The following is a 20,194-nucleotide window of genomic DNA, read 5'->3' on the forward strand; positions in this document are numbered from 1 at the left end:
TTTCTTGAAATGTCACTTCTGTGAATGATCTGTCTTACTGAACATATATTTACATGTGAAGCATGTATAAATTGAATCTATGAGGATAATTATTGCAAGGAACAATGTACTATCTCAGGGACAGAGAAGCAGATAATGGAGTATCTTCCACCACCTCTGCTCCACTGAAAAATTGAGAGCATAATGCAAGAAATGCTATGCTGTCAGCTCAAAAGTGGTTACACAAGCTGTCATGTCTGGTAGGAGCCTCTTCAGCCAGGCAGCTTCCTAATGACATACATAATAATATTCTTAATGACATACATTAAGTTCCATACTGTTGAGATAAAAAGCCTGGTACTATTTTTTTTCCCCTGCTCTTTTTACGGCTCTTGAGAAAGTAATGGCTTGCCAGTGTCCATATTGTGCAATCCTAGGTGTTCTTCATGGAAACTGCTGTTCTTTTTTTTTGTGTTTCAAAACAGACGTTTTAGTAAGGGTGGCTAATATGTATGTGGTGGGAGACAGGGATGCACATATGTTGATATATATGCGTAAATGTGGCTGTGGGGTGTGGGAGAGGGGCTCTGATCTGGTGTGTTGTGTTTCCCAGGTTTATAGTTTAAGTCTCTTAAGAATAAATGAAGTTCAGTTACCCAGGACGTGAACTATAACTTCCCTTAATTTGTTGTTTTGTAAAAGTTTGACTGTTATAGTGCATTTCAGTATTTCACTTTATTGGCATAAAATTAGTCTTACCGTGATTTCTGGGGCCCCTCCCCTCCCCCCAGTTTTTTCATGAAGTGGAAAGTAAAATGACATTAAAGGAACAAGTACTGGTTGAATGGTTGAATGAAATACCTTGAGATAAAACTAAAACCTTTCAATGGATAAATACTTTTCATAGTACAGATTTCTAAATTTATTTAAGCGTGGTCAGTTAAAAAAAAAAAAAAGCTGTTGATGGAATATTTTTCTTTTCAATTGAAATTCTTTTCAACAGGTTTGAGAACAAAATTTGCCTATTATTTGAAGCATCAGAACAGCTTAACTTTGTAATTGAATATTTGTTTAATGTCGGTGCCAAATGATAATTTCCATGACTGTTCCTTTACTCTGGATATATGCATGATTTCTTTCTTTTTTTTAATCCATGGGAAGAAAATTTTGGCTTTTTTCTGTTAACATATTTTGCTAATTAGTGCTGAAGGGCTGTTGAAGTTAATTCTTTAATTACAGGTTGAAGTAGTTCATACTTACTCCCCTTGAAGTAGCTTTCTGTCTTTCAGAGAATGAAAGTATAGAATGAGGTGGCCCAATTGGCGTTGCTTTACAGTAATCTTAAAAAGTATGAGAAAGAAGGAAAGGCAAAACAGAGGTATCAGTGCCATGCAGCAAAACAACTACTGGTGTTAAGAATACAAAAGATTATGTAATTTTCCCTAACTTTATTTAGAATGACAGTGTATATAAAACTTTCATAAAGGCAATTTCCATTAATTCACTGATCTATTAACTTGCTTTAAGGCTTCTGGTGTAAGCCTTTCATGTGGTTGTCTTTGAGAACTTCAAATGCATTTACGGTTCACTTCAGGCTGAAATTACTTTCAAACAGTTCTTACTATGATCAGTTACGTCTTGGGTGATGAGAGATCTCCTGCAATACTCCGTGCTCATCTCAGCTCTTCAGTTGTGATTATTCTCCTGGCATGGAAGAAAGTTTTCTGCAAAGCTCATTAAAGCTAATTTGAATATTACCTACAGGTGACTAGTATAATATGAAGTATTCCTTTAGAAGCCAAGTGTTTTGCATCCATACTGCTATCTGAGGGAATGCATGGATTTTTGTTCAAGTGTTTTGGCTGTCATGCAGAAAACTAATTAGTTATTTTCAGGAACTTTCTTGGCATTCTGCTTAGCTTTGGAACAGTTGAGTAGAAAATGCAGAGGCATTCTTAGGCTTGACACACTTTTTACAATTTTAATACAATTTTGTATCTATTTTATTTTATTTATATATAAAATATTGTTCACACTTGAAGACTTAGGAGGGCCAAGGACTCCAAAAGTGGAGAGTGAGATTGAGATTCATTTATGTTTTTGTATCAGTACAGACCTCACTTATTTGTAAGCTTTCTCAGAAATGGCATAACTTACAACTTTCTGAGTTTACAAAGGCTGGTACTTTGTGCAAAATAGATTTTAAAAAAAAAAAAAAAAGGTCTTTTCATTCCTGAAATATGGCAGCGGCTAGAATTGTGTTAAAGGTAAACGGACAAAGGAAAGGCAAGGCACAGGAGGAAAAGAAACAATAGACAGATGTGTGATTAGATCTGATTCCATACTCTGTGTCAACAAAAAAATATATTCTGCAAGTGGCTGCTAAAATGAGACCCTTTGCTTTGTGATTAAATTTTGGATTATTTTAAGTCCAAGTTGCTTGCTAGATATGTGATTCAAGGAAAAAAGAGAAAGTCCATGAGCTGTCAGTCCAGCATTGTTCTTTTGGTACTTGTCCAGCTTAAAAGCTCTTAGCACAGTTGCTGTTTCTAATAGCTGTAAGACTATCTCTGCAGCACCAGAAGATTAAGTAAAGGAGATTAACACCAGCACAGTTTTGCCAGATTACATTGAAGAAACTGGCCGTTGGACCTTGTTTGGCAAGCCTGCAGGTTAAGTTAATACCTAAACTAGCAACTAATGGACAAGTGGTAAAGATCATACTTACTAGCAGTGATAATTTTAAAACACACAGTAGTGGCTGTAAGTCTATGTGGGGTCTATTAAAGGAAATGTATCTTATGGATACTTTTGTGTTCTATTATCATGTCATGTAAGTGGTTTTGTGTTTAAGTTTTTAGTTAGCTAAAAATTGGCCTAAATAGTGTCAGGTTATTACTCAGATCAGAATGAGTGAGTTTGAATGGGATCAGTTTCTCAAATACTACATTTTCCCAACAGTCTCTGAACTTACCTTTGAGGTCTATTCCCTGAGGTATTTTTCAATTCTCATAATTTCAAGGAAGATTCTGAAATCAGACTGTTAAATAATGATGTGTTAGAGTATTTCTACTCTGAATCGTTCTTATGATCACTTTACAGCTTTTGCCTTGCGAGAGTTGTATTGATATCACTAATGGAGCCCTGAATGTTGTTGTCATGATGGAGATGAGCAGTGCAGGAATTTGTTATCTCTACTTCTAAGGCATATTGTGCTATTGTTTATTTGCTCTGGAAGGTGGGATTTCAGTCAAGATGTGAAAAGAGAACAAGAGGCAGGGGAGGAAGAAAAGAAGTGAGGATGTGAGGAAAGAGGCTAGTTTGACCAGTAATGGAGTCAAAAAGGTTTATACATGTCTGAAGTGGAGAAAAAGTTTCTTTATAAAATGAATTGTGTTAAAACTGAACATTCCAGAGAAGGTTTAAAAATAATTCTTGGTCCTCTTGGCTGTATTTTACAATTCTTCTTAAACTGAATATTCAGATTTTGAAAATGAGGCATAAAATCGTGTAATACCAGGCATTGAAATGTTTTCAGGGTTTTGCATACAAATGCTAGCTTTGAATCAAAGCTGAGGCTCTGAATATGCATGCTGAGCAAATGAGTCCTTAAACCTTAAATACATGTTCAATTACTTTTTTTTAAAAGATTTCTTTCACCTGCTAATGCGATTGAAACTTTAAAGAAATATGGTAGCATTCTTTTGTTTCAGTTTTACTTTGTTATTCATTTCACCTGATTACTATCAGGAATTCCTGGTGGGTTTTTCCCCCCTTTTTTTCTCTCTCTCTTTTTTTTTTTTAATTACATTATATCTTTACACACTCTTCCAAGTTTGAACATCATGCCTTCTTTCTCCTTTAGGGTGCACCTGCTCCATCTGTTCTTGCAGTTAGTTGTAAAATTTATTGTCAAAGAAGGCATTGCAGCGTTGCATCTGCTGTTCCTTTGATAGCTCACCAGTGTCTTGCCTAAATACTGGAAAGTAACAGAATGGCATTTTGTTACATCGCTTCTATGTAGACTTTTTGCAAATGTTATTTGACAGTACCTGTGACTAAATAATTTTTAGAGTTAAGAGTAAGATATTGTAATGTTACAAAGGAATATTTTTTACTCATGGAATTAATTTTTTTTTTTTTTAAATGATGTGGAAAGATGTGTAAGGTCACTTCAGGTGGTCACTCACAACACCTGTGAATGCTGCATTTGGCTGTGAAAGCCCAATCTCCATGTCAGTATTGAGTTCACAGAAGACAAGATTTGAAAATACTAAGTGGGCAACTTATAGTTCCCAATGGTTTTTGAGAACAACAGGTTCATGTCTTCTAGTTTAGTTTTAATTGCTTCAAGCTTTGTGTTTGCTTTAAAACAAATCTATGTTTTTACAACTGCTTGCTTATTTTTCAAAGCCAAATGTGATTAAATACTAGGTATAATTCAAGAAGCATAGTATGTTTACAGACTGAAAATCAGTCTTACATAGAGACTCTTGTTTGCGTTTACTTTGTAGAAGTTATGGATTCTAAAAGAAGTTAAAAGATTGTAAAACATAAAAATGCTACTGACCTAGCAAGAAACAAACTAAACAAAATTAACTTGAGTTGATGTGAAGTTCTCTTTTGGAATAATACTTGAGCTCACAATGTTGTTTTCATCATGTTATAGTGAAATATTTTCACCTTTTCCAATTGTTTTCTCTCATATGTGTGGATTTGATATTGGCAGCAAAAAATCCTTAGCTGATCCAACTAACTTATTAGCCAAAAATTGGGCGGGGGGAGTAGGGGAGGGAGAAGACTGGTTGCATTTAGAAAAGTGAATATTTCAAAGTTTTCTCTGAAAAAGGTCTCCTAATTGGTTCATTGTTACCATTTTCAGTCATGACTAATATATATGAAACTAAATATTTTTGATTAGTTTATCAAACTAATAACCTATGTCTAATTCATATCATAGGAAGCCTGATGTAAGCACCAGCATGTAAGATGTATGTATTTTTGTATGTACCATTAAGTTCAGGAAACATTTTTGTGTTTGGATGTTGATCGTTAATAGTCTTTCTTCTAGCTGACATATTTTCAAGATGGTTACCAGTATGTATTGAATGTTAACTAATTTCATGTGATACAGATAGTATCTGTGATATTTATTTCCATTTGAAGGAATCCTACTGTTTAGTCACAATGCAACGTTCAAGGAAATTGCAGTTGTCACTGCTGCCTAGGACACAGTTAATGTGAAAAGATCCAACCTAAGCTTAGAAAATAGACGTTAATGTTTGTTCTTTACTTCCTTGCTGTTGTACTTCTTATTGTATGTGAGATTTCCAAAAGTGCTTGGTTGACTTAAGATCGCAGTTCTTACTGAGGTTTCTAAAAACTCATTATTCACTCAAGAAAGGTAGTGATTTTGAAAGCTGTGGGAAACTAATGTATAAATGTTGCAGATCAGAATGTGGAGCCTTAGTACAGCTTCCTGGCTTCTTATTGAATGCTTCATGAGGGGCATTTAAGAGCATAATAATATTTTTATAAACTTGACCTATTGTAAAATCTTTGTGATAATAAAGATGTGGCCAGTGTTTGATTGCATCACACTTACAGGTATGTGCACTAAGTATAAATGTGTTGACATTATTCTATATTCATGAAATAAATGTAAATGACATCTCTCTTCTTTTAAGGAAATGATCATCGACAAGGTTAATGGACAGGTTGTCCCTCGGTACTTGATATATGACATTATTAAGTTTAATGTAAGTACTTTCAGTTTTATTGCTTTTATCATTAGTTGTTGATTCTCATTTCTATTTTAATCTTATTTATATACATAAGAGCTTCAGAGTAAATTTAGACACCAAAAAGGTTTGGGTATTTTGTAATTCGGTAACAAGCAATGTTTCAGAATTAAGATTGAAAGCAGCCTTATAACTATCCCAGCCGAAACCAGGACATAGATGTTGATTTATTTCCACCTGCTCAACAAAAGATGGCGGTTTGAAAGAGTCCACTAAGCACTGTTGGAAAATTTCCCATTTCTAGAGCATGTTTGAACTATTTAGGCAGTGAAATTGAGAGGGGGATGGAGAAGTTAGCCTGTAAGTGGTGTTTTTGTTACCAGAGCGTCACAGTGGTCCTTGTTAGGCAGCTCCATCACCTCTTTCTCAAATTTCTCTTTGAAACCAGGCAACTGGTCCTCTGGTAAGTCCTCAACAGCACGCTCTCCTGTTTACACTGGCTACAGGGCAAATATGTAATAAAGAAATGTATTGTGGAAGTTGTGGAAAAGGAGAAGCCTTTGTTGACAGATAGGAATGAAGTCTTTGTGGTCACAAGAAAGAGCTGTTAAACAGTACAGAAAATGAGACATTTTTTTCTTTAAAGCAGCTTTCAAATACGGTAAAGGTTTGAATGTCACCAAAGGGCTCTTGTATGTTATCTCTTATAATTTTTTTTTTTAATTTCTTGTATTTTCCCTCCAAAAGTAATGATAAATGTGGAATTTGAAGTTAGTCAGGGGTCTTATGGCAGGGTCTCCTACTGAAGCTTATTTGAAGACCTAACCTTGACAGCGTGTTCCACTTGTTAGCACTTACTATGAAATAAATTTTCTAGTGATTTCTCTGTTATGTCTAGGGAAGAGAAAACGTCCTTCAGGAAGGATCAGTTTAACCATATGTATCTTTTTAAAACAATGTTTAAAATAATTTTGTGAAAACAGAAAGTGTGTACTGGTTTTGGCTGGGATAGAGTTAATTTTCTTCATAGTAGTTAGTATGGAGGTATGTTTTGGATTTGTGCTGAAAACAGTGTTGATAATACAGGGATGTTTTAGCTATTGCTGAGCAGTGCTTACACAGTCAAGGCCTTTTCTGCTTCTCACACCACCCCACCAGCGAGTAGGCTGGGGGTGCGCAAGAAGCTGGGAGGGGACACATCCCAACTGACCAAAGGGATATTCCATACCATATGACGTCATGCTTAGCAATAAAAGCTTGGGGAAGAATGAGGAAGGAGGGATGTTTGGAGTGATGGTGTTTGTCTTCCCAAGTCACCGTTACGTGTGATGGAGCCCTGCTTTCCTGGAGATGGCTTAAACACCTGCCTGCCCATGGGAAGGAGTGAATGAATTCCTTGTTTTGCTTTGCTTGCGTGCGCGGCTTTTGCTTTACCTATTAAACTGTCTTTATCTTAACCCACGAGTTTTCTCACTTCTACCCTTTGGATTCTCTCCCCCATCCCACCAGGGTGGGGAGTGAGCAAGCGGCTGCATGGGGCTTAGCTACCTACTGTAGTTAAACCACAAGAATGTGTTAAATTTGGTCACTACACCTGTGACTAAATAGCCCATGGAATAACACTCTAGTATCTGTTAATGCTTCTGGAAAAACAAAATTATTGTTTCAGTGCTCCTAACAGGACAAACAGTATTACTAAACCATAGTGCATTTCAGACTTCCTAAACTACCATTGACTCCTCCAGACTTGAGTAAGATACTACTCAGCTTGAGTAGGCCACTCAGCGTAAGTGGGTATTGCAAATGTAGGCATGGTACTAGTCACCAAAAATGACTTTGGTATTCTTGGAAGTGTAGTCATACTGTGACTTAGGACAGCTGCTTTTAAAAGTAATAGTTTGTGGGGAATACATGTTAGATTAGGAATAGAAGCTTTTTGTTAACCCATTTTAATTCTGCATCTTGATGATATTTTCTTTAACCTTTCTGAAAAGTAGCTGTTAGTTTCCTGGAACCCCCCTATAATTAGGACTTTGCAGTAAGCAGAAATTCCTTGTAGACTTCTGAAAAAGAGGATCTTCTAAAACCACTCCTGGGTTCTCATTTTTCCTTTACATTTTCTTTCTTGTTTCTCTGACTGTGATTCCATGTTTATTTACCGTCATGTCTTTTCTTGTCTCTACTCTCACTTTGTGTCTAACCTGCCATTCACTGCTGTTACTTTCCCTTTGAAAAATAAATGTGTGGTAAGAAGTGTACAGTCTCCTTCCCTCAATTTGGGATATGCATATACTGTCCTAGCAAAACAACATTTTTTGAAAGTCATAATTATTTTGGTGAAACATTTTTTGGAGTGGAAAGGGAGGAAACCCTCATTCGTAGCGAAGTGTCCAAACTTAACATGAAGAATCCCACTTGGCTAACAGGAAAAATGATCAGAGGGTTTCCAGAGGATTGTTAAAGTTTGGGAAATGTTTGCTTTTGAGCAGGGCTGTAAATGCTTTAAATCTTGTTTGGTTTTATTGGTTTGTTTTTTAAATGCACTGGGAATGAGAGAGAGGAGTTAGTAACTACATAATACTATTTTAATGTCAAGGACAAATTAAGATAATGTTATCAGTATGAGAACAAGCCAGGCTTCAGCTGCAAGAAGTCATTAGCAGTGGTCCTACTACAAAGATTAAAAAACACAGTGGTTTTTAGGTTAATTTTAGAAGCTTAATTACAAAACTGGGCACCCGAGGATGTTTGGCTTGGCAAGAAATGATCAACAGAATTTTATCACCAAGAGAGGTAAACGTATTGAAAACTTGTAATTGGCAAGAAAGGGTAAGTTCCTTTTTAAGTTGTGTAAGTTAGATTTGTGTAAATTCTCCTAGCAGAGCTTCAAATCAAACAATTACACAAAGCATCAGTCCTGTTTAAAAACAAAACACCCTCTTGCCCCGAAACACCCCCCCCCCCCAAAAAAAAAAAAAACCAACCCAAAACCCAAACCCAACACAACCTGACAGACAGCTATATGAGGCGCTCTGGAATTCGACATTGCTCCTTTTCATCTTGAAAATAGTTGTGTCTTCTGAAGGTGAATGGTGGAGTTACTGTACTCACTGTCCGTCACGTGAGTTACAAGATTTCCAGCATGTCCCCCATCTCATCCTCCACAGTGACTCAGCATACTCTGCTGTTAGAGATGCGACATTGCAGCTGGGGAAATGTGAATACAAACCCTGTTGATGAACGCCTTTGCTCAGGCAAACCTTATGTTTAAGTCAGGTCTAGTGAACTAGAGATATTTTCAGCTGACTTATTCTCAAATGCTCAACCTATTTTGCTTTCACCATCCCATACTAGCTAAGTGTTACAAAGTTTTCTGTCTTTGTCAGAAGATCCATTCTGAAATACTGCATTCACAAATTCTACATTAAGTCCCAAAGACTTATGTGCACTATTAATACTGCTGAGAATTTGTGTGTTAGGATGACCAGCACTAACACAAAAATACAGAAGTTAGTACTACAATAAGGTAATACATAGTTTTTCAGAATGCACCATAGTGCATTTATAGTAGGATTTATGTCAACTTGCGCCCCTCAGGATGACTGTAAATAGTACAGTGAAAGCTGTTAACATGTATACAGAAAAATCATGGAATTAAATTTTAGATCACAGCAAAATAATGTCACATAATTTAAAATTTCCAAATGTCATTTACTGTAATATCACTTTGAACTATTCTCACTATATTTGGCCAGCATTATTGTTGTGTTTCAAAATCGCAGTGTACTCCATTCTTGTATTTATTTTAGTTCTTTGTTATCTTGGTTTTAGGGGGCTAAAGAGTGTTAAAATTAGTGTTTGGAAGTGTAGCAGTTGAGACAGGGCAACCTTATCTCTGTTCTATGCCATATTTCTCTGGCTTTTAACAAGGGGACATGTAGGGCTGAAGGCTGATAACCTAAATGAAGCCCAAAGAGCTTAGCCTGGCTTCTCTGTGTATTTAATTAACTTTAATTAACTTTAAGTTAATGGAAGAGAATGACTACTGTTGCTTTTTATGAGCAGAAATGGTGAGGGGGTACGTTTATTCTTAAAGATGTATGTTTAAAGTTTCAGTCTAAAAAACAAAGATCCCAAACTATAAATAGTTGTGTTCAATTTGTCCCTGGCAGCTCTGGCATTTGAAAAGTTAAGTGTTTAAGAGACAAATGTCCATTTGAGATTTAAGAGAAGTAGCGGTCTGCTAGTAATGGATCATCTGGGAGTAAAAGTAAAGGGTTTTATTTTATGTACAAAACTATGATTTTGGGACAACATCATGGAATCACGGAGCTGAGTGTCTCAGTACATCACGGGATCTTTCTTCAGACTTAGTCAGGATTTCATTTGAGTGTGACCCAGAGGAGGAAGGGAAGTCACCTTAAACAAGGATGGTGTGATCATCAGGAGAGAGTGGTACAGAAACTTAACAGTGAGTAGAGGCTATAGAAACAAATGAAAGAAAACAATAAGGGAGAAAAATGAGAGAAAGTGAGTGGACAAAAACCTACCTTTTACAAATTTTAATCACGTGGTTATCGGTGAGGCTTATTGTTACTTAGCTTTTTCATTTTCCTGTGTTATATCAGAAATAAACTACAGCAGCCTTCTAGAAGTAACTGCAGGAAACCAAGACAATAGACTGGTTGAAATATGTACTGTGTATTTGGCTCTAGATGTCTACACAGGAAAAGTCTTAGGAAGAAGGAAAAATAAAAATTGGGTTTCGGTGATTGGGAGAGACCTATCAGGAGTTCTTAGGGAAAACATGGATATAATTTATCTTGGCTGTCTCTTTCCATGATAAATTTTGTATTGAATTCTGATGCTTATCACCTATAGCTGCTGCAAAAGTCTGTCTTCAGGGATGCTGATGGAACCCTTTGACTTAATTTCTTTTTAATCGCTGTTTCTGTGACATCTAGTTTCTAGAAGTTTGTGGTAACGCATCCCATTGTGTTACAGGAGATGCCTATGTTAGGAAAACCAAGTGATTCTTCAGGAGATTAAAAAAGATTTTTTTGTTGTCATCCTCTCTAGTCTGAATCATGATGTTGATTATTATTAATAGCAACTCAAAATATGACATTGCTCTGTCACTGCTTTCGTCTCACATGCTAAAATCAAATTCATAGAAAGGAAGCTACATGCTAGTGAAATAAGCCCACCTTTTGGCCTCAACTCTGAGGAAACGCAGAGCAATCCCTACTTTTCCTTTTCTGCTTGGCTTGGTTCTTTCTAGAAAGAGCAACTCAGAGTACATAAAATCATCTCTCAAAGCCCATCCTGAGAGGCTGCATACACTTATTCTAAGAAATAAAACCATGCAGGGGGCAGGGTCCTGCTACTGAAACTTTATCCTCTTTTTAAGTAGTTAAGATCATCCCTGGTACAGTTTTGGCCCTAGCTGGCTACAGTGCCCTTGAGCAATTCTCAAGAAGAGTTTAAAGTTTAGCATTGCTCAGGGACCGTTATTAGCAGGTGTTCTGAGATGTCGCCATCCTCTTTTGGAGCATGAGAGTATGAACGTGGTCGGACAGCCAGTGGCTTCAGGGCCAGAGATGAGGCCTTTGCCGTGTTGGTTCACCAGTGTAGTTGTGCCCAGAGTGTCTTCTAGTTCACAGACTTGGGGCTCACCTCTCTGAAGTTCAGAAAGTGCTGTTTTGTGCAATGTCAGTATTCTGCCATTGATATGCCTTTAGGGGCTTAGGGCAGAGGACAAGAAGGCTCCTTATATTGAAAAGAAGAGAGGAAATAAGGTGGAATAAAAAACAGTAGTATATCATGACATACAGAAGAATTCTGTAATAGGGAGTAAAGGAAGATCCAAGAAGCATCAAAACTAGTATGCCACTTCTGCTCGTCTATGGAGAAGATGGCACCAATATGGGAAAGATGTCATTATCCTGTCAAGTTGCATGTGGCATGTGAAATGTTTCTAGAGGTAGAAATCAATTGTAACACAGTTTATCTTTTCTTACAACCTAAATGGAAATTTTTTTCTAAGAAGAATTTTTTTCTCACTGAAAAATGACAAATTATTTCTTAAAAATGCATACATTTATTTTGCCTTTAAAATTTTAATTGAGGGGTTTTATGTCCACATTTATGTCACTGGTTGTGTGTGTGCTCTGCACACATGAAATCTGGATTTTTCATATTCCTCTGAACATAAAAGGCTAATTCCTTACGGTGTTTAGTCTTAATGAGTACAGAGCTAAATCCCTGCAATGCCTGTTACTTTTCAGCTTCCTGATTTGTGTCTGTATGTAGTTGAGTTTATTATTATAATAACTGTAACTGTATGGCATCACCTCTTTCACCTGAATAGTGAATAAAAAGTTCAAATTTGGTGGGTAATTCTAGTGTAACAGAGCAAGCTGACAATATAATAATTAACAGTCCCAGAAATAAATACAAGTAAATCCAAATACCTATTCATACAATCATAGAATCATTAAGGTTGGAAGAGACCTCTAAGATCATCGAGTCCAACCATCAACCCAACACCACCATGCCCACTAAACCATGGCCCTAAGCGCCGCATCTACACGTCTTTTAAATACGTCCAGGGATGGTGACTCAACCACTTCCCTGGGCAGCCTCTTCCAATGTTTAACCACTCTTTCAGTAAAGACATTTTTCCTCACGTCCAATCTAAACCTCCCCTGGCGCAACTTGAGGCCATTTCCTCTCATCCTATCACTAGTTACTTGGGAGAAGAGACCGACACCCACCTCGCTACAACCTCCGTTCAGGTAGTTGTAGGGAGCAATGAGGTCTCCCCTCAGCCTCCTTTCCTCCAGGCTAAACAACCCCAGCTCCCTCAGCCGCTCCTCATAAGACTTGTTCTCCAGACCCCTCACCAGCCTCGCTGCCCTTCTCTGGACACGCTCCAGCACCTCAACGTCCTTCTTGTAGTGAGGGGCCCAAAACTGAACACAGTATTCAAGGTGTGGCCTCACCAGGGCCGAGTACAGGGGACAATCGCTTCCCTACTCCTGGTGGCCACACTATTTCTGATACAGGCCAGGATGCCATTGGCCTTCTTGGCCACCTGGGCACACTGACGGCTCATGTTCAGCCGGCTGTCGACCAACACCCCCAGGTCCTTTTCCACCAGGCAGCTTTCCAGCCACTCTTCCCCAAGCCTGTAGTGCTGCATGGGGTTGTTGTGACCCATGTGCAGAACCCAGCACTCGGCCTGTTGAATCTCATACAGTTCATTAGAAACAATCCACAAAAGAACGTATTCATTCTCCAGTCATCTTTGAGACAGCTCCTCCTGAGAAACCTTGTTTTGAGAGACTTTTTCTTAGATCATATTCAGTAACTATGTATAAACACTAAACTTAAGCAACTATTTTTTTCCTTAGTTAAGTAATAAAAACTAACACTGGCGTAATGTAGGATCTAATTAATGCATTCTTAGCAAAGATGCTGAAAATGAATAGTACTTTCCTTTTCCTTTCTAACCCTGGCCTTTAAATTTTTAAACTCTAGCCAAGTTTTCATGAGACCAGATTGCAATGGTAAGAATAGACTGAATGCATGACAAAGAATAATTATTGTAATGTTTAGAAAGGAGATAGAATTTTGATTAAATTTCCTAATGCTCTGTGCATTAAATTAAGTCAAGATCAAGAATTCTTTGGTTCTCATTATGCATAACAATGCTGTAGCTATTAGATAAAATTTGTCATGGTAAACAGGTATGCTGGTAATAAATCCTGCCCACAGCCAATGTGCTCATTGAATTAATGCATGAAAAATTTTTGTTTTAAATCCTTGTAAAATATTACCATGTCTGACTTTTCCATTACAAACCTCATTTTAAAGTGAGGTAAAGCTCACAGTACATGCTGTCTCTCATTTATTAGCCTATTAACCTTATCTTAAAAATGTACCGTGAAAATTTTGAGGGCACAATTCAGAGATGCAAACGTCTAATTGCATCTTTTCTGTTTACAAATGCACCTGGCTGCCAGTGACCCCTCTGCTCTTACTGTTAATTCTGAGGTTATTTCTCAAATGGTACCACCTCAAAATACAGATTTAAAATGCTTTTGTGACTATTAGTACCCTGGAAAATGAGAATGCCATGCATGTGTGTACTCTTGCACCCTTTCTATTATTTCTTGCGGAGACATACCTAACAAGCGTCCAAATGTTTGTAACAGTGCTCTTACTGTGTGTTATGTTCTCAAAATCTGTATGTATCACTTCATTCTATCATGGCTCAGAGGTGTCAGGTAAATGCAATACAGAGCATTTACTCCATTGTGTCTCGCTGTGCTTTCTGGTGTCACGCTGGGAGAGATGCATTAAGATTGCCTGTAACTGCGCTGCTCTTGACACCTTAATTCCAGAGCCTCTCTGCTATTTCTAAATCCCTTGCTTGAATTTGTGAGGTTACACAGCTGCTAGTGCCACTGCTTTCTCCTCCCATTTTTATAATGCAGTTTACTGGGAGCAGGGACAACTTGGCCAGGTAATTTTTTTTTTTTATTCTTTAGGCTATACGGATAGAGTAGCATTACAGAATAGGGAGGGCAACAAATGGTGGGCTAGGAGAGCTTATAAGACGGAGAATCAACACAGTAAGGGAGTGATGCGGCAGAAGCTTTTGGGTCTGTGGAGATGGATCGATAGAAATACATCTTAGCTAGTTGTCTTTTTCAAAGTCTTTCCTACCTTATTCCCCTTTCCTGTTGATCATCTTTTATTCATAATTGAAAACCTGACTTCTATGTCTGAGCAGCAAAATTTGCAAATCTCCTTACCTATTCTGTAAACTTCCAAATGGATAACCTGTGTTTTCTTACCTGTTGCTCCTTGTGCTTGAGTAAAGTGCATATGCAACTGAAAAGTAGCATTTTTATGCATTTTTGCGTCTCTCTCTTTAAAACTCTGTTTTGCTATGATGCCTACAAAAAGTAAATTATTGCTGAAGAGTGATAACTAGTACATGCTGACCAGGATATCTTCGGTGTTTTCGTGTTCTTCATTTTATATTTTTTGTCTAATAAGCTGCTTGTTGTTGGGGAGCATTCTTTACTGTTGTAATTAGTTTGAAGGTTAACTGTTTTACTTGCTGGTTAGATTGTATGAAAAATACATGTGATTTCTTCCTTTCCCTTGCATCTCTGAGTTAGATCCTCCTTTTCCCAACCCAGAGGGTGCTATGGATTGCAGTGAGGGTGGTTTGTTTTCCACATTTGCCAAAATAAAGAATGCTTAATGGAATATTATATAAAAGCAAAGGGAGCATATTAAATTTTGTCATGTCTTGTTTTATTCCCCAAAAGTAAGTGTTTCCATACCTTAGCATGAGGCATGTCTCAGAACCTTTTTGAATGCCAGATTATCGCTAGTATAATTGTCAGGGGAAAGGCACAAAGTGTTGCTCTTGGGAGAGAGATACGGGGACAAGCAGTTCTCCAAGAGCAGCTTTAGAAGTTGCCATGATATTAAATCCTTTATATTTTTCAGGTGTTTGGGTTCTGTAGGTTTTACTCTTACTTGCTTACTCTCATGTGACACTTTTTCAGCAAACCATGAAGCTTGCTACAAAAAATAGAAAGAGAGACCTGAAAGTTTAAGTTGCATTGTGAATGAAAATAACCCTGAAATATTTCAAACCTTATACAATTTAGAGACTAAAGTCCACAAACAATTTTTTTGTTCTTAGAAGGTCTCTTTAAAGAGCTTTTCTCAGTATTTTTACTAAACAGTTTTTTGCCTCTCGTATTTTTAGCCTTAAAAAACCTCAGTTTTTATTTGCAATATTTTTTTATCTTCTTGTCGTGCTAGGAACTGTAACATATGATTAAACAGAAAAACTGTCTCCCTCAGCTTGCAGTTTGTAACAGTCATTTCCATAGAAACTGCCAAGTGGACTTAAACCCAACTTCTGTCTCAGGCAAATATTCAGAGCTCTCAAGAATCTGGCAGTGATCACAACTGAGGTGGAAAGTGTGAAAAACTTTACAGTGGGGCAAGTTTTCCAGATGCATTATCATGTCCAATTTCCTAAGTACTGGGAATGAAGTCTAACACAGGGCTTTTTTTTGTCCAGTATATTTCAAAACAGGAGAAACTAGGCAAAATAGAAGATGGTTGGGGGGATATCATATGGAAGCAGTGGGAGTGTGTTCAAATGTTGTCATGTCTTATTTCCCTACCTTAGTTTTAATTCCTCCTTTTCTACAATTAATCTAGTCATAATATTTCATATTTTCAGCTTTCTCCCTGTCTCTTGCCTTCCCATCTTTTTCCTGTTTCTAGGGGAAAAGAACGAAAGAAAAAAAATAACCAAAGTTAATCAGAAGGATGTACCAAATCTAAAATAACTGTCTAATTCAGGATAGGTTTTATGAAGGTGAAAGCAGGACCTCTCTAATATTTTCTTTACCGTGACTAATATGTTTGAATAACCTGAGTGATTGTTATGGTCTAGGAGAGAATGTGAAGGCCATATTTTCATCCTTTTAAGAATATTTCTCTTATTTAAAGGAAATATGAAGAAAAATACCACTTTTCTTTTGAAATGAGTATGAATTACTATTATATGCACATGCACACAGTGAACTAGATATCTTAAAGACAGATTGTGTACTGAAGTTATAGATCTTTTACAAGTCTTCAGGAGTATAACATCTATTACAAGCAGATGCTTAATTTTTAGTTCTATCATGGTTTAGGAAAGGTAGGTGGTTCCTTTTCTAAGATAGTATTTGTGAATCAGTGCTGATTGTTACTACTTTTTTTTTCCTCTTTTCTAGTTTTTAGGAGACTTTATACTTACTGTACTAGGTAGTCTTATTTAAAAAACTATGAAGTGATTTATATTCTAAAAAAATCGGTGCCACAATCTTTTCAAGTATGAAATGCCCTGAATAATGTCTTTAAGATGTAGGAATTTTCCCACGGTTCTTTAATTCACTGGAGTGATAACTCTTCATCATAAAGACAGCCCTGTAAAAACCCAGCAATAACTGTTCTTACGAAGAGTCACTGTGAATGGCTGGTAGAAAGGAAGAGAGTGTGAGGAGAGTAGAAACAGAAAGAGAAAATATTGACTGGACCGTCTAGTATCTGTTGCAGTTAAGGTAAGGATGCCTCCATACTACGTGCAACAACAGCACTAGGAAAAATAAATGGAAAAACCAGAAGCAGTAAAGCCCTGTGTTCGATATTTGACTTTGCGGATAGCCTAAATTCAGTGCAAAACAAATTATTTAAATTTATATTCCCCTGGGAGAACCACATGCAATCTTTTTGTGTGTAAATATCTGATGATGATGGCGAATCTGTTTTATAGTTATGGTTTATTAGAATTATGACTTTTACTTCTGTAATTAAAAATGGGAAGTTCATCTACTCCTCAGATTACTTGAAGGGAGGCAGCCAGTCTAGACAGAACATAATGCCTTTTGGTTTTAACTATGTACATCCCAGTAAAAGCCCTTTATTGAGTTCTGTTTTTGCAGGCTCGGAAGGATTTGTAAGGATTATAAAGATCCTAAGTGAAGCCAGTGTACATGCAATCAAACAATGAATTGGACTGAGTTGTCTGTGCTCCCAAAATAGCAGCTACTAAGCTTTCGGCGCCTAACTGGAGCTTTGTTTTCAAAAGAGAGGGCTTAGGTGTTCATCCATGGTAGATGACTGTTTCCGTAAGTCTGCCTCTTTGTTGCACAACGTCAGTGGTGAGGATCATAATTCAGTCACTTCAACTGACTGTAAATATTCTGCCTTATATGCATTACCTTTACACTGGTGAAGCGCACTTCTCATCTGCTTGTAGTTATAAGGTTTTATGGTTTTTATCTTGAATTTGTGTTCTGTTTTGAGCAATCCAAGGAGGAGAAGAGTGAGGAAGGGAGCAATGTTTGTAGTACAATCTACTTTTTCTGTTTTGATCTTATCTGTTTAGTCACAGTTTTGACAGTCCTGCTGTTTCCTTCTAGTTATGTTTGCTAATAAAAAAAAAGTGTGGAGCTATAGTCGTATGTTCTGTTAGGCCTTGATGTTTATGCATGGGCTACAAACTTCTTTTCTTTGTTGATTCATACATATTTGAATTTATTTTCAGTGATTTTTTTTTTTTAAAGGAAATACAAATAATTTAATACATGTCTTAAGCAGTCTTTTTAATAGGTCTGATTCCCCAAACCATTTTTGTTCTGCGGTAAATCAAAGCGATATTCCATTGTATAAGCTGACAACATATAAATAGTAATTATGTTCCTGCAGCACATTGGTTGAATTGTTACAATTGAAACAATATTTCACACGCTGTACCTCACTGATGCCAAGATAAATTTTAGAAACCATTTTGAAACTGCTAAATTCCTTGCCATTACCATATCTGTTTTGAATATTTGAATGATAAAAGTTAGAACAAACAGATTTTAAAATGTATTTTCAGATTATAACGGTTGTCTTGCCTTTTGCCTCTTAGAAATGAAATTTTTAAGAGTCATAATTCTATGAAATTTTTCATTTCTGTAATACTTTACTTTTCATCCTGTTTTAAAAGGAAAACTTCATTGGAAATGAAAAAAAAAACTTTTAGGTGATTGAATATAGTAATAATTTTCTTTGGAGAATGAAACAGCACCTTCAGATTGTTTTTATATAAAAGCTATGTGTATCAAAAAAATAGCAGCATCTATAAAACCACGGTCAGAAGAAATACATGCCAGACCATTAATATAAAATGCAAAATATTAGACTGCATGGTCTTCAGAAGATGGAAGAGCTAATAATGGGCTTTCGCTGGAAATGCAGATGTCAGCTGTGGGTGCCTTGAATTGTCAATAATAATGTTAAACACAGGGTAGAATATCAGCCTAAGCTTATTCTTTATTCTTCTCTCAAAATCATTAAAGCTAAGACAGTTGTGACATATGTTCCGCTATGGCTCAATAAGTGAAGACGTGCATGGAACGTATATGTGTGTAGGTGCTGAATTATTCATGTCTAAGTTACAGCTTTGGGGAAGCAAATGGAGCGCGCTTTGGTGGCAGGTAGGCTTCGAACCATATCTCATGGAGAAAGAGAATAAATATTCTCAGTTTATCTTGGCCTGAGCTATTTATCAGCTGTGTACACAGGCCTAGGCATTATTTTTCTTTTTACTGTAGCTGCATATAGCTGCATTAGGAAAAAGCCAGATAAATATCAAATTCTAAGAGAAAGTACTGTAATGGGATTTATCACCTACATACCCCATTTTGTTATCTGTACTGCATCCATCTTGGTAAAGGACTTTCCATGTAAGGCTCACCAAATTTACTGAGCTGTAGCCCCAAGGTCAAGCTTAGACGGAGGGGAAGGGAGACTTAAACCTGGAGGGTGATGGTACCTCCTCAGGGGTACCTTTCTCCTTGCAGAGAGAGAGGGGACTGAGGCAGGGTGTGCAGCAGAAATCCCGTTATCCTCTTATACCCCTCTCAGTGATTCCTGCCGTCTTCCTGTATTTAATGACCTGGGATTTGAGTTACTCACCAGCCCTTGTAGCTGTATCGGCATGAGATTGTGACTTTAATATGGAGGTCTCTGTGAACCGGGTGGAGGGCAGGAACTACAGCAGGGGAACAGCCTGATGCTTGACCAAATTCAGTCTCTCAGCACCCATTTGGAGGAATGTTATTGGGACTGTGATTTTTTTTTTTTTCTTTTAGCTCCTTCTAGCAAATAAATTGCCTTCCGCCACTCCCTCAAGAAAATGGATATTAAATGAGCTGCAGGCCCTGTTTTTTAGTATTTTTAAACATGTATTTCTTTTGTGGTACACTAGGTTCTTATGTGACTTATTGTATATAGGATCTGTTGGGAAGTTAATTTGAAATACTGTAAGTTTAAATTTAGACATGTTCAGTTCTGGGTGCATTTCAAAGCTCTGCAGAAATCTCATTTTACGTTTTGAGGATGTGTGCAGGATTGAGTTTAAAATCAAAACAATATTTTAAGTGTCATATCTACTGCAAGCCCACTTCATGCTGTGACCTCTTAGTGCAATGCACAAAGTTTCAACAGGTAAAGGGAATTCAGCTGCTCAAGGAAGAGGTGTTGATTCAACAGATGACTCCTCTCTTGAGGCTTGTCTAAATGATATTTTGCTTCAGGATACATTTTAATTACTATGAGGGGGAAGTGTAACTTTCTAGCATAGGTAGGAAACACATGCTACTTGTTAATTTTGTTTTGCTCTTTGCTAACAAACTTATTTTAGGTTAAAAATGCCTAGAGCAGAAATTATCATCTAATGCGCTCCAGTAAATGCTGTTAGGCAGTGGTGACCCTCATCCTTCTCAGACAAGTAAAAACTTACATACTGAAATAAAATCTCAATGCTTAGATCTGAATGTTTAAATTAATAAAACATCTATATTGCCTAAAAACATACTAGTATTTGTTGCCTGGGT

General features: G+C 37.0%; 1 protein-coding gene across 1 annotated transcript in view; it reads left to right on the top strand.

The window, feature by feature from the left end:
• Positions 1–20,194, top strand: part of RNGTT (RNA guanylyltransferase and 5'-phosphatase) — a 186,347-nt gene that overhangs the window by 48,614 nt on the left and 117,539 nt on the right. The window contains exon 10 of the mRNA XM_009333215.1: positions 5,667–5,738. Coding sequence (XP_009331490.1) covers positions 5,667–5,738 — 72 coding nt within the window. The remainder of the gene's footprint in view (positions 1–5,666; positions 5,739–20,194) is intronic.

Source organism: Pygoscelis adeliae, unplaced genomic scaffold (genome assembly GCF_000699105.1).
Source record: "Pygoscelis adeliae isolate BGI_AS28 unplaced genomic scaffold, ASM69910v1 Scaffold57, whole genome shotgun sequence".
NCBI lineage: Eukaryota > Metazoa > Chordata > Aves > Sphenisciformes > Spheniscidae > Pygoscelis > Pygoscelis adeliae.